The sequence below is a fragment of the Candida metapsilosis genome, assembly GCF_017655625.1.
Source record: "Candida metapsilosis strain BP57 chromosome Unknown scaffold1, whole genome shotgun sequence".
In the NCBI taxonomy this organism is placed as follows: domain Eukaryota; kingdom Fungi; phylum Ascomycota; class Pichiomycetes; order Serinales; family Debaryomycetaceae; genus Lodderomyces; species Lodderomyces metapsilosis.
Genome location: NW_027138159.1, coordinates 2,617,213 through 2,632,607, shown reverse-complemented (window position 1 = coordinate 2,632,607; position 15,395 = coordinate 2,617,213). Strand labels below are relative to the sequence as shown.

At 36.0% G+C, this 15,395-nt stretch overlaps 5 protein-coding genes across 5 annotated transcripts; 3 read left to right on the top strand and 2 right to left on the bottom strand. All coding sequences in view use genetic code 12, as the record gives it.

Moving 5' to 3' along the window:
• Positions 1-2,106: 2,106 nt before the first annotated feature.
• I9W82_001194 (uncharacterized protein) lies at positions 2,107-4,656 on the top strand (the record flags this gene model as incomplete). Its single annotated transcript, XM_067689914.1, has 1 exon — positions 2,107-4,656. The coding sequence occupies one exon, from the start codon at positions 2,107-2,109 to the stop codon at positions 4,654-4,656; it is 2,550 nt and encodes an 849-aa protein (XP_067551217.1).
• Positions 4,657-5,155: 499 nt separating this feature from the next.
• ASN1 (asparagine synthase (glutamine-hydrolyzing) 2) lies at positions 5,156-6,880 on the top strand (the record flags this gene model as incomplete). The annotated part of the gene is made up of 1 exon (XM_067689913.1): positions 5,156-6,880. One exon carries the CDS (start codon positions 5,156-5,158, stop codon positions 6,878-6,880), a length of 1,725 nt encoding a protein of 574 aa, XP_067551216.1.
• A 104-nt stretch (positions 6,881-6,984) lies between these two features.
• On the bottom strand, positions 6,985-9,606 carry I9W82_001192 (M1 family metallopeptidase; the record flags this gene model as incomplete). Its single annotated transcript, XM_067689912.1, has 1 exon — positions 6,985-9,606. One exon carries the CDS (start codon positions 9,604-9,606, stop codon positions 6,985-6,987), a length of 2,622 nt encoding a protein of 873 aa, XP_067551215.1.
• Positions 9,607-10,919: 1,313 nt separating this feature from the next.
• I9W82_001191 (uncharacterized protein) lies at positions 10,920-12,026 on the bottom strand (the record flags this gene model as incomplete). The annotated part of the gene is made up of 1 exon (XM_067689911.1): positions 10,920-12,026. The coding sequence occupies one exon, from the start codon at positions 12,024-12,026 to the stop codon at positions 10,920-10,922; it is 1,107 nt and encodes a 368-aa protein (XP_067551214.1).
• Positions 12,027-12,939: 913 nt separating this feature from the next.
• On the top strand, positions 12,940-15,375 carry SNF5 (Snf5p; the record flags this gene model as incomplete). The annotated part of the gene is made up of 1 exon (XM_067689910.1): positions 12,940-15,375. The coding sequence occupies one exon, from the start codon at positions 12,940-12,942 to the stop codon at positions 15,373-15,375; it is 2,436 nt and encodes an 811-aa protein (XP_067551213.1).
• Between the last annotated feature and the right edge of the window lie 20 nt (positions 15,376-15,395).

Below are 15,395 nucleotides of genomic sequence, written 5' to 3'. Positions count from 1 at the left end.
AGGAAAGAACAGTGAAATTTGTTGGTGTGATGATGAAATTTAATTCTTTTATTTTAATTTTAGTTTTTTTTACGTTTTCCAAGTTTTATAGTAAATCACTAGTTCAGTTCAGTTCAGTTTAGTTCTAATTGATAATAATAATATAATGTTTTATGTTAAATGCATCTGTATATTCGCTCTTCTCTACGATCTTTTTGGGTATCAGGATTGTTTCTGCGGGCAGCGCAAAATTTGAAAGCGCAGGTACAGGAAAGGTGAACTTTTTGAAAGGAAGAGGTGAATGAGAGATAGAGATAGGAGAATAATGGGAATGATACAATGCCAGCAATTGTGGTGGCGGATTACAATTCAATGGAACAGATAACAATATGATAACGGTCAACACTGCCTGTCTCCCGTCTCCCGTCTCCGTATTAGCAATGTAACAATCGTTGTTTTTTTTTTTTCGTTCCTTTCCACCGTTCTTTCTGTTTCCCACTTGTTTCATGTAAAACCTAGTCATAATGAAATATGTATCTCTTCTTATTCTTAGATTGTCGAGTAAGGAGGATCAATGAGAGATATACCGAGGTTCTTTACCTCTTTATCCTTTTGTTGTTTAAAATGCCGCCTTCATTACAAGAAGAATTAGTTTGTGACATAAACCTATATGGGACAAACGGCAGAGATTAGTAAGGAGATGCCATTACCGTCCTTTTGAGGCACAGTTTTTTTTAGTGAAGATGTTTTTAATAACCGAGGAGAGTATTGCTTTTTGTGCAAGTAGGTACCTATAACCTCTTTGATACTGAAACAGGTTACAAATGAGTTCACATACTGTGTCAAAAGTATTGAAGAGTGGCTTTTACATAATAATCCGGGGAACTGCTTTAGTAAGGCCTGCAATTATCACGTTACCTCTTTTAATAACTTAAAAGCGGGAGCTTTCTTCTTGTTGATATATTTTATTTGTCGGAACAACGGGTGTGTTTTCTCTTTCCGTCTTTGTCTGATAGGACATAAGGCCATATGCAAATGTGTATGTACTGCTATTGTAGCTGTAATTGTACTGTGGTTTAGTTAGTTCGTTAGTTGGTTAGTTTGTTGGGGTTTTGTGTATTTATGAATTTTTGTTGGGTTATTGAAAAAGCATCTCTAATATATAGTTTGTGTAATACCATATACATACGTACAAACAACTCAAATTTGCTTGAGGATAACACTATATCTCTTTATTACAAAAGTAATCACAAATCACATGTTCTTGTACCACTTATAATGATACAACCCTGTGGTCTAAAGAGGACTTAAGGAGAAAAAATGGGGTAAAGAGAGGGGCAATCTCCGATATGAATTTGACATATAGCTTAAAACAAAGCAAAAGAAAATGTACGAGTTTTTTTTACCCAACATACCCTTTTCCTTGAAGCTATATCATTATCACAGTGCCTTATATAGACCAGTATATATCCAAAGAACAACAGCAGCAGGGGGTGTTATAGCTTACTCAAACATACCCAAGTAGAAAAAGGGGAAAAAGGGACTTGAGGCATTTACGAAAAGACCCAAAAAAATATTATTTTATTTTATTTTTAAATATATAACAACACCACCAACTGTACCCCACCATTTGACTAAATTGCTTTTTGCTTATAACCCATCAGAGCTGAGGAGTAGCAATCAGTTATATATAAATACTCATAAGTCCATGAAAAGCACTCTCATTCGTTCTCATTAGTTCTTTTTTATTTGCATCTTAGAGTCCAAGTCCCATACCTACAACAGAGTTCAACTGACTACTCATCATCATCATCGAGTCAAGCGTCGGTATTTTGTGTTACTTATTGTATACTCCAACCGGAAATAAGGCAGGATACAAAAGAAAAAAAATATACAATAATACGCAATAGAGTAATAACTCACCTCATTATAATTTTATTTTTTTTATTTAATCTGGCGCTTACAGAAAAAAATAACCAACTAAAAGAGCTAAAAAGAGATACAAAGCGGAATTTTTTACCCAACGATTTCAAATATATATATATATATACACTCGATTGTCTGATTCAGTTTCTTTTTTTTTTACTTTTCACTTCACTTGACTCCACACAGTTCAAACACTTCTCCATGTCTGAATCAACTGCTAGTGGTGGAGTGGATGGCATTGCCAACTCTGATTTTGATATCAATATTCTTCAAGATCCATTGGTTGACCCACTGATTGATATGAAGTTCCCATTACCTATTGATAGAGAGACTTATATTGATAGTCCAAACAATGTCAAGACGTTACATCAATCTTTCAACTTGTTACACTCAGCATATCGTTTCTTCACTGGATCACAAAATTACGACAAGATTTATAAAGATGTCGAATACAAGTACTTTATGAATAAACATGACGATTCATTCAAGAAGAAATTCAAAGACCATATTGATGGTAAATTGGAAAGAGACGACCCTAAATTGGATGAAATTGTGTACAATCTAATCAATCAAGAATTGAATATGAAATTAATCAAGGCCGATGAGTTTAAAACTAGATTTAAAGAAGTTAAAGACTATATGGTTAAATACTACAAGGCTCAAAATGAGATTAATTTACCAACATTTGCATCTCATCAATTCATTAGAAGTGCTTATGTTACTGTGATGACAATTATGCAAAAACTATTTCCAAAGGGAATTTGGGTTTCAAATCAAGAAATGTCCAATTTATTTCAAAAATATATTCAAAACCCCATGTCCATTATATGGTCGCCTTCCCATCAATCGCATTTAGACTATGTCATTCTTCATTTATTGTCAATCAGATTCAATATAGCTACTCCATCAGTCATTGCAGGGGAAAATTTAAATGTTGCCATTGTTGGTAATCTTTTGAAAAAATTGGGTGCTATTTTCATTCCACGGTCATTCAATAATGAATTGTATACTGAACGTAACTTGAATAACGTTATGGAATTTCTTTTGGTTAATAATACTCCATTTGAAGTGTTTATCGAAGGTACAAGATCAAGAGATGGTAAATTGTTGTTGCCCAAATACGGTATTTTGAAGTCAATGGTGTCAATATATTTGAAACAGCGTTATGAAGAACATAATGCTTCATTTGATATGTTGTTTCAACCACTTGGTGTTACTTATGAACGTATTTATGAAAATGATTCCTTTTTGAAGGAGTTGAAAGGTGATGACAAAACCCAAGAAAGTCTCTTTGGAATTGTCTCGATTGCAGCACTGGCATTCTTTCCTAAAAAGGATGAATTAATTTATGATAAACAAGGTTTCAACGACAATTCAACTCGTAACTTGACTGGTAAAATTTTTGTTAAATTGGGTCAAAGTTTCACCTTGAGCGAATTTCTTGCTAATGAACAGCGTCAACATAGAGAAATTGATATCAAGAGTGAAAAAGATGTTAATTTGAAAAAATTGGGATTCAAGATTTTACATGAAGTTAATCGAATTGCATTTATTCCAGAAGTTTCAATTATTGGTACTGCATTACAGGCATATACTGATTATAGTGGCAAGACTCTATTCACAACAAGAGAAATGATTCCTACATTGAGATTAGTTTTGAAATTGTTGCTTAGAGAAAATGAATCTTCAGTTACAAACAAGATTATTTTACAAGATATGTTGGATGCAAATGAAGAAGAACTTGAAATGGTTACAAAGTATTGTATTGTTTCATTCTTTAGATATATCAAGGTTAACGAAGAAAAGAATTTGATCAAGATTGAATCACCGATTGAATTGTTGTATTACAAGAACTTGACCATCCATTTGATCATACACAAGTGCATAACCATGTATCTCCTATTATTGCTTGATGGAGATTATAGTTCCAATAGAAGAATCTTGGGTAAATTGTTTTACATTGTCACAAGTACATTGAAGAATGAGTTTTTGTTTGATTATGATGAAAATCCAAGAAATAGATTAAACTTTATTCTTGATGATTTGCTTGAACAAGGCATTATCAGTAGGATTGAACCAGGCAAAGCAATCACCAATTCGGAAACTTCAACACCATTTGTACCCAACACAACATCGGCATCTTCATCTTCATCCACCACCACCTTGGTTGACGATAACGAGGAATATATTCCGGAATTGCCATATTACAAGATTGAAGATCGTCAATATGTCAAGACGTTTGCCAATTTGGCTAAACCATTTATTGAATCATACATTGTTTTAATCACAAACATTTTGGAAATGACAACCAACTTGGCCAACAATTATGCTCGTGCCAAGAGTCAACAGTCCCATTCCAAGATTATTTTAGATGATGAAGAATTGAAATACCCAACAACTAAAGGATTACTCAAGTACATTATTGACCAGCTGCGGAAAAAAGCTCGTTTCAAATCTTTGGAATCGATAAACAAGCAATACTTGGTTAGTGATTTATATTATTTGAATAATTTACAATTGGTGCAAATTTTCAAAAATAAAGCCAAGACTAAAGCATTTGTTCAAATTTTGAACCCCAAAGATCTTGATATCTTGAATCAATTCTTGATGCAAGTGTTGAATTTAAGTCATGGGGACAAGAGTTTATTGGTTGATGATGTGAATATTAGTTATATCATTGATATTATTGACAAGAATTTCGATCGTGATGCAGAACAAATTAGAAGAAGTCGTCGAAACTTTAAGTTATAAGGGTAGAGAGAAGCACACATATTAGGAATGCATTTATTGTATACTTTCGTTTAAAGAATATAAGTTATTGTTTCAGCATTTTGTAGAGATGATTCAATCTGACACAATTTCCATGGCGAGTGCTCTTTGATGAACTGTCTTGTGTGAGGTACATGAGTTGAGCCATCCCCTTCACTTTCTTTGAGCTTCTACATAAATGCGTACGTATCTCGCTATTCACAACCCTTTAGATGTCGGATGACTCAAAAAAAAAGGCTCATCCGAATATAACGTTACATTATCAAGTGTATTACACAAAGCGCACCTTTATTGGTTGAGAAGAAAAAAAAAAGAGTCACCAAAAATTTTTCACTTTTTCCAAAAAATCAAACAGGTTATATATCTTTACCGATTTCTTTTCTTTTGCTGGTATCACTAGATCTTACATTCCATCAAGAACATAATCATCTACTGTGCTATATCACCCGAGTGCGTCAGCAAAGAAAATTAGTGTTTAATCATGTGTGGAATTTACGCTTGTTACAAATGTCAAAACGTTGAAGAGTTTAAACCAAAGGCTTTGCAATACTCTAAACTAATAAGACACAGAGGTCCAGACTGGTCAGGTAATGTTATTGCCAACAAAAGCACCATCTTGTGTCACGAAAGATTGGCTATTGTCGGTTTGGATTCCGGTGCTCAACCAATTGTCTCCCCGGATGAAAGATATGTATTGGCAGTTAATGGTGAAATCTACAACCATATCCAATTGAGACAACAGTTCCCAGACTACAAATACAAAAGTTTGAGTGATTGTGAACCTATTATTCCACTTTTTGAAAAGTATGATATTGATGCTCCAAAATACTTGGATGGTATGTTTGCTTGGGTTTTGCATGACAAAAAGACTGATCGTATTGTTGCCGCTAGAGATCCTATTGGTATTACTACTTTGTATTTGGGAAAATCATCAAAATCACCAGAAACTAGATTTTTTGCTTCTGAATTAAAGTGTCTTGTTGAAGAATGTGACCAAATTGAAGCTTTCCCACCAGGACACATTTACGATTCAAACACTGACAAGATTGTCAGATACTTTGAACCTTCATGGTGGGATGGTTCAAAGATTCCTCCTACTCCAGTTGATTACACCAAGATTAGAGAAACTTTGGAATTGGCTGTGAGAAAGAGATTGATGGCTGAAGTTCCTTATGGTGTATTGTTGTCTGGTGGTTTGGACTCAAGTTTGATCGCTTCCATTGCTGCTAGAGAAACGAAAAAGGCTTATCTCGAAGCGGTAAAGTCACACGATCATGGTATTGACGCCAACAAGGAATTATCAGGTGTTGACAACTCTGGTGAATTGCATTCTTCAGTTGGTGTTAACCAATTGCACTCATTTGCTATTGGTTTACCTGGTGCTCCAGATTTGGTTGCTGCTGAAAAAGTTGCTCAATATATTGGAACCATTCACCATTCACACACATTCACTTTAGAAGAAGGTATTGATGCTCTTGACGATGTTATTTACCATTTGGAAACTTATGATGTCACCACCATTAGAGCTTCAACTCCAATGTACTTGTTGTCAAGAAAAATCAAGGCTCAAGGTGTCAAGATGGTTTTATCTGGAGAAGGATCTGATGAAATTTTTGGTGGCTACTTGTACTTTGCCAATGCACCAAACGCTGCTAGTTTCCATGAAGAATGTGTCAAGAGAGTCAAGAATTTGCATTATGCTGATTGTCTCAGAGCCAACAAGTCAACTATGGCCTGGGGTTTGGAAGCTAGAGTACCATTCTTGGACAAACAATTTTTAGAAGTTTGTATGAATGTTAACCCTGAAGACAAACTTATTACCAAGGACCACATTGAAAAATACATTTTGAGAAAAGCATTTGATACTAAAGAAACTCCATACTTGCCTGATGAAATCTTGTGGAGACAAAAGGAACAATTTTCCGATGGTGTTGGATATTCATGGATTGATTGTTTAAAAGACACTGCTGAGAAAATGGTTAGTGACGAGGATTTGAAGAACCCTAAGCCAGAATGGGGAGACGATATCCCACAAACTAAAGAAGCTTATTGGTACAGATGCAAGTTTGACAAGATGTTCCACAACTCGAAAGCTGCTGCTTCAACCGTTATGAGATGGGTACCTAAAGCTGAATGGGGATGCCACTCCGATCCTTCAGGAAGATACGCTGCAACCCACGACCACAAAGTTGATAACAAGGATTAAAGTGGGATATGCTAATTGACGTTGTTTTTTTTTGCCTTTTTTAACTATGTATGTATATACCGGTATAGATTATGAAGAAAACTTTTTAATCACTCATCTCCGCTTCAATACTTTTCCAAAAACTTCTTCACTTCTTCAATGTCTCTAGCATACCAGTTGGCATTGATTCTAATATGATCCAATGATTGTTTCAAAGCACGTTCGAATCCATGAACATCACGAGTCTTGAAAAAATCATCAATCTCGTTCAATTTTTCCAAACTTTGGAAATTCTTTAAAGTCATCTTTACAAAACGGTCCAATACAACCATATTTGTCGACATGATTTTGTAAATACTGGCATCATAATTGTTTAAAAAGAATTTAAGAAACTCGTCTCTGGTTGCACTGTTACTACTCAATCTTTGTCCCAAGAAATGGGCATCCATTGTAGGAACAACATCTGGCTTAGCCAATAATGGAATCAATTCACTTGAAATGGATTTATTGGTGACTGATCCAAGTGCAGCCAATGCAACTTCACGAGAATCTAATGAATCTGGATGCGTAACCAACTTTAAAATCTGGTTGAATTGGTCAAGTGTGAAGTTAGGAGAAGAGGCAATGGTGGAGTAAACAAATGGTCGTAACCATGGTTGAATTGGTTCATTTGAGTTAAACAAGGACAATGCATATTCGTAAACTTGAGGAATTTGTAATTTGCCAGCTTTATTTAAAATCTCTGATCTGAATTTTGTTTGAATGAAGTCGGATTTTTGAGATTCACCACCCGATTTCAACTCTTTAATGATTGAAATTGCCTTTTCTGAATAAACCAGTTTTAAAAATTCATTAATCTTGGAGCTTGTTTCTTCAGTTGCAAAAACAATACTGAATTGGCTCAATTTTTTACCCAATTCTAACCAAACGACATAATCGTCACCCAATTGAGGAACAATTTGCTCAACCAACTGGAGGAAATTTGTAGTGGAGTTGTTTCCTGCGCATGCAAGAACAGCCGAGTCAGCAACAATACCCATTTTATCTTTTGATGTTAATGAGTTGAAATGAGCAATGACATTTTGGTTCAATATTTCATCAGAGTATTTGACTCTGTAGAACCCAGCTGTGTCCAGATTGATTATGAATTTTCCATCTTTCAAATCGACATTATCAACAACAACCTTTTTCTTGTCAAATGAGTCAAGCGTGATTTTAGCATCTGATTTGGCATTTAATGGAACCCACCAAACTGATTCATCCTCACTGGGAGCTACATCACCACCATTCAAGAATCTTGACTGAGAAAGGATCAATTGCTGCTGCTTCTCTGCCTCAACATTCACGAGAGGGAATCCCACTCTCTTAATCCATGTATTCATCAACTTATCAATTGGCTTACCACTAACTTCACCAACACTTGCCCACAAATCATGGCTAGTGGCATTTCCATACTTATTCTTACTCAAGTATAATGAGACACCCTCGAGGAACAACTCAGTTCCCAAGTACTTGGATATCATTAAAATGGTGGATGCACCTTTTAAATAACTGATTGCATCAAATACTTGATCAATATCTAACGCATCAACAACTGGTACTTCAATAGGGTGTGAGTTTCTCAATCCATCCAATTCTAAAGCTTGCTCCAAGGATTCACTAACAAATTCACTAAAGATATCCCATTCAGGATAAAGGTAATCAACAGCCAAAAAACCTACCCAGGTGGCAAATCCTTCATTTAACCATAATTCATCCCACCATTTCATTGTCACCAAATTTCCAAACCACTGATGAGCAAGCTCGTGTGCAATGACATATGCAACTTTTTGTTTATATGATGGAGCAGATTTTGTTTCATTGAAAAGCAATGCCGTTGACCTGTAGGTGATAAGACCCCAGTTTTCCATAGCATTATGAGAAAATGCATGAACAGCAATAAGGTCCAACTTAGGTAATGGGTACTTGATTTGGAAAACTTTAGAGAAATAATCCACAATCTTTGGGGTAATTTCCGAGGCCAATTGAGCTTCATGGATATAGCCTTTAGTGGTGTATATTCTCACAGGTAATGGTTTTCCATTATACTCATCCTTGGTGAAGCTTTCAACGTATTCAAAGTCGCCACATGCCCATGCTAACAAATAGGTTGACATGATTGGAGTTTTCTCAAATTCCACAGTTTGCAATCCATTAGAAGCTTCCTTTTCAGATTCAATTGGGGTATTACTGATGATTGTCCAGTCTGATTGAGCAGTGATTCTCACTTTGAAAGTAGCTTTCAAAAGAGGTTCATCCAAACATGGGAATGCTCTACGAGCATCCGTTGCTTCAAATTGGGTACTCAACATACTTTTCTCAACTCCATTTTCCAAGTAGGCTGATTTATAAAAGCCTGCCATATTGGTTTGAATAATCCCATCATAGTTGATCTTGACGAGCACTTTACCCGACTCTAAAGTTGAACCCAACTTGATGATAAAGTATTCTTTCGACTTGTACTCAGTAAGGGACTCGATCAAAACTTTTTCATCAGAATAAGTGATTTCAACATTCTCCTTTGATACCGAAAGGTCTCTATAGTTCAAGTGTAACTCATTGGTTGGTTCAACCACATCCAATTGAATTTCAACCACACCTTTAAATGTATCATTGGCGAGGTTGATGTCTGCAATTGAAACGTCATAGTGGACAGGCTTCAAATTGGTTGGCAACGCTTCATAATATGGGGCGGTATTCTTGGTCATATTTAGGGCAAATGGTGTGTGTGGAGTTCGTTTGAAGAAACAGAGTACAGAAGAGATTTTCCTCCCCTTTTCCCCTTGTTCATTCCGCTACCACTCGGCAAAAGACGGCTATTGACAGAATCACCAGACGAGAGCTTGTAAGAAGAAGAAAGAGAAAGAGTTATCAAATCAATTTCTACAATCAAATATAGTACAACAACTTTACAAAAACATTTATTAACAGTAAATAAAAATGCCCAACAACCATCTGAAACTAAATTACTTTGAAAGTAGTCTCCCGTTTTGTTTCACATCCTATTCGATATACACACAAATAAAGGTAAAAGGTATTTGACAACCAAAAAAGATTGACAAGCTGCATCAATGACAGGCGCATCCCAATCAACGGTAAGAAAAAATCGAACATAGATGAAACCGTGTTGATTCGCCTTACACAATTGCGTGGCCAAGATCACCTAATAGCGTTATACCCACTGAAGTTAAAAATAGATCCTCCTCTCCATAATGAATTTTTGAATACCGAGATGGTAAAGAAGAAGAAAAGAAGAAGAAAAAGATATGAAAAGGAGGAAATAATTTCTGGGAAAGTTGAGGGGATATTTATAGTTTTTGGTTTTTTGGTTGTAAAAATCAGTGTATTTACTTCTTGTTTTGGGTTGTAAAACTTTCTTGTTATGCTACATAGTTAACACCAAAAAATTAGAACACACAATTATACGGTAATCATCAATGTGTTTGAACACCCCCTCAAGAGAGTGAGATAAACGTCAAAGTGTGTGGCTGTGGTGCAGTTTAGACCTTGATATTGATTGATCTATGACTTATGACTGTTCAAGTTCTTTAAAAATTTTGATACTAACAAAGTGGTTGCAAAGTTTTAGGAAACTCCAAAGCACGGTCGACACTAATTTTGGTAAACAACACAGATGAGGAGATATACACTAGGAGTGCCACATACAATGTAAGCTATCTAATAAAGTGAAAAGAAGTCAAATGAGCTAAATAACTTAATCACAATATCCTCATTCATCACCATAGGATATTGGCCCAACTTTCAATAATATACCAATGTTCAAAGCAGTGGATAGGCTCAGTTGAAGACATGAAATTGGAATATGAATGGTTTCAAGCTTTGACTGGATCCCTCATGTCAGACTCACAATTTAAGTCAGTTGGTGTTGATGCAACTTGCAAGGATTGTATATCTAAATAAGCTACTTTTCTATATACAAAGGTTTTCAAATAACTATCTAAATGGTTCAACTTTGACAAGCGTCAACTAGCCCTTGCTTTCCTCTCTTTCTTTTTTTCAACTAGCTCTTGCTTTCCTCTCTTTCTTTCTTGTCTTCGTATTTTTCATAAAAATGATGGATTTCAAACACAACTTCAACCATAATCAACAATATAATAATCCATTCTAATCTAGTTGACTTCTTTTCATTTAAAACACTAAGAAATGCCCGTTGTTCTTCTGTTGCATAATCTAATTTCCTATTCATGATTGAAATTCTCGAATTTATATCAAGAATCTTGGATACATTGTTATAAATCTTTTCCAACACCGGTTCACTCCAATACAAGTCTGGAGTTTCAATGAGTTCTGAATAAAGATTTAGTTTGCCTCTTAATAAGAATAATCTTCCAGTTGTACGTAATAATTCATGTTCTGTGGATGTGATTCGTTTCCCACTGGATAATATTTCAGAATTTTTTCTAGTAAGGGCAAGAAATTCATCCAATTGGGTTTCCAAAATTGATAATCTAGTGGATCTGCTGAGTCCAATTGCAAATGCAGCCATGTCTAATAGTCTTTTATTGGGATTGTTTCCTTGAACAACCAAAATTTCACCATGTAGATAACTGTTACCATTATTCAAAGGTTCATTTGGTATATGGTTTAATCCTATCCAGTCCAACTCTTCACTTTCGTATTCGTTAAATTTTGATCCCACTGCAGTTTCAACTTTGGGTAAAAGTTTATTTATAATTTCATCTTCAGTAAAGTCCCACCCAACCAAAGTACCATTTGATAAAACCATGAGATTTCTTGTTCCTACCTCAACATTTATGACCTCGTCAGGTACCACCACTTCAAACTTGTACTCATGACAGATGGAATCAATGACTTTATCAAAATTGATGGAATCTCCGACAGTTACCGAAGTGACAATTGAAAGATAGTTTTCCAACGTTTTCGAGGTTTGATTCTCCTTGTTCTTATCCAATAATGAAAGAATGTAGCTTGTTGATTCATTTTGAAACGCAGGATCGGTTCTACGTAACTTTTGAGCACCAATCCTCTTTTTAGGAGCATTCTTCAGTCGGAGTTGAGGTATTTGTGTGGAAAAGCATTTTGCTAATGAAATCGGGAATCGTTTGAAAGAACAAGATCGAAATAGTATTCTAGTTGGTAGTAGCATGGAACTGAGTGTAGTGTAGTATTACTGCTGGTGGTTGTATCGGAAAGAGAGAAGACGATGTTTGTTTTTGTATTATCTTTTGAAGTAGGTCAGGTGACACCTTTCTAAGAAATATATTTTTCATGGTAGCAGCGGAGGCATAAAAAGCTTTTTGGCTTAGAAACACGCATTAAAAGTGAGACTAAAATGATTGACAGAGTGTATGGTTTTCTTTCAAGATGGATTTTTACTTTACATCAGAAAAGAAATGAGGTAAAGAGGGGTATTATGTAGCTACACTTTCAAAAGAGTATTTTCCACTAGAATTTAGAAATATATGGACGACATCCGTTCAAGGATATTTTTTTTTGCTTTTCTGGCGGTTATGTGTACTGTTTTTTCTTTTTTTTTATCTCCTTTCGTATGCATATAACATACACATATTTACACATATTATATAACAACACATACACAGTTTATGTTTTGAGTTACTTAATTTCCCAAACTTGTTCCGTCTAATCTCCTCTCTTTTCCTATTAAGATTTCTGTAACTATTGTTTTTAATAAATGAGGTTTGTTTGTGTAATTTATGTATAAAACGTTAAAAATAAAATAAAAATCATTTAAATTTCATCATTGTATTTTACTACTGTACTGTATATATATATTTATTCCTCAAAATCTGTCAATATTTAATAGTACATATCTTTCTTTCTTTCTTTCTCTGTTTCTACGTTATTTTGCAAAATATGAAGAGTATCTCCCAGGTGGTCGTTTAAATTGAGAGAATGAGAATGGCGTGTACCAATGCTCAAAACTGAAGCTGAATTTTTTTTTTTTTTCCTTCCAGTCAAACCTTCTACTATCCCACTGTAACCACAACAACAACAGACTAACCATTGGGCCTACCAAGCATTATTTAACACTCGCAACCATGAACAATGAAAACCACCAGACTGATATTCCCATGTTTGGTATGAATATAAATGGATTGCAGCAGCAGCAGCAGCAAGGTGTACCACACCCCAACCAAATGGGTCGTCAACAACAAAACCCACGTATGGGTGGTTCGTTGCCAATGCTAACACCAGAACTATTGGCTTCTTTAACTCCACAACAAATGCTGGCAATGAAAAATAATCCACAATTTCAGGAAATGATGCGACAGTATATACAAAGGCAGCAGCTTTTAAACCAGCAGAATAGAGGTTTCCCACAAGGCAGCAGCAGCGCTCCCAATTTTACTCAGATGCAAAATATGCCCCAGCAACAGTCACCACCACCACCACCACAACAACAACCACAGCAACGACAACAACTGCCTGTACCGATTCCAGGTGGCATACCCCCACATGACCCACATCGAATATCTCAGCAAGGTCCAGCATCGGCTTTTCCACACGGGCCAGGACCACGTCCTACAACTCAACCTGACCAACTTCCTCTACAATCACACATGGGCCCTCAACAGCAAATTCCACCTTCAGGGTTTGGCGGAAACTTTCCGGGCAATATACCAAATGCCATGCCACAGCAAGGTTCTAATTTCCAAGGACCAGCAATACCAGGTAAAGGAATTCCGGCTGGTACTATACCACATGTAGGACACAGCGGTCCACCTTCAGCAACTGCAGTTGATGCACATATTATGAATAATGTGGTTGCTAATGCTATGCCAACAAGTGAACCAAATGGAGTGGTTCCATTCCCCAATTCTCAACCACCTCCTAATATACCTCCAGTAAACGCTCCTGGCCAAACTCCATCTCAAGCAAATTTTCATAGACCAGGTGGAGTGATGGATCCAAGTCGAATGAGTTCAGTCGCATCTATTCCTGGAGTCAGTCATGCAAAGGCACAGGAATTACTGGGAAGATTGCCAATCAAACAATTGACCAGTCTTCATCAATGGTCAGATAAATTTGAACAAGAAGGTGTACCTCCTCCACTAGATACTGATGTGTATGAAGAGATTATACAGAGAGATTCGGATTACTTGACAAATTTGGCAAAACTGCATGCTACTATGAAGCACGAAATTGAATCGGCTGCTCGAGACTTGCAACAATACAACCAAATAAAACAATTACGAATGAACTCAATACAGTTGAGTGCCAAGAACCAAATGAATAATAGTATATGGGGCGAGGGGTACCAAGGTTATGGGAATGGTATCACAAATACCGCGAGTAGACTACTACTTCCTGAACGAGATATATCTGACCGAATGATTAATGAAAGGTTGGCTCAATCAAAGGGTCCTAAAAATTATGTACCCATAAGGCTTGAATTTGATCAAGATAGAGATAAGTTTAAACTACGTGACACATTTTTGTGGGATTTGAATGAGAAAGTATTCACAGTCGAAGACTTTACAAGTCAATTGTTGGATGATTATAAACTTATACCCCGTATTCACTATCAAACCATATTGAACAGTATTAAGGAGCAAATTGCAGAGTATCAACAAAAACCAGTAAAGACAACTGGTGAGATTCGTATACCCATCAAGATTGACATTATAATGAATAACACTCAACTTACTGATCAGTTTGAATGGGATATCCTCAATACAAATGAAAATGAACCAGAAGAATTTGCCATGGTTATGTGTGATGAACTTTATTTGCCAGGAGAATTTAGCACAACGATTGCCCATAGTATTCGTGAACAATGTCAAATGTATGTTAGGGCTTTAAATTTGGTTGGATGTAATTATGATGGCACACCAGTGACTGAAGACTCAATTCGCAATCATTTACTTCCATCATTGCGATTGGTGTCAAAAGATTATCAAGTTGTTGATGATTTTTTCTCCATTTTGAGAAACCCTTCAAATGTGCCTGAATTCAGTCCTCAATTGATCAAGTTGACAGAATTGGAACTCGAGCGTATGGATAAAGAGATGGAGAGAGAAAGCAGACGTAAGAGAAGACACAATTATAATGAAGATGGACAAGTCTTTAGTGGAATGGGAGGAGCTTTTGGTGGTGGCTTTGGTTCAGGAACGTTTACTCCTACAGGAACTGAAGGATTTAACAAGACGGCTCCAAGTACAGGCAGCTCACGAGGTTTCCTGTCATCAAGACGTAATGCAGCACATATTGGTAGAGGAAATGTCATACCTGACTTGTCAGATGTGCCCAAAACATTTAGAACTCCAGCTCCATCAAGTATCTTACCTGGAGCTATTGACTTGGCTGTGCCTGAAGTTTACGAATACGATGAAATCTTTGTCAATCGAACTCAAGTCAAGAATCCTGATTATAGACCTCCAACTCCCGATCCAATCTTGACAAATCGAGTGCAATATGAACATGATCCGTTGGAGGGTACTTTTAATGTAACAATAAAATGTAGATTAGAATAAATAAACGATGGTGGTGGGAA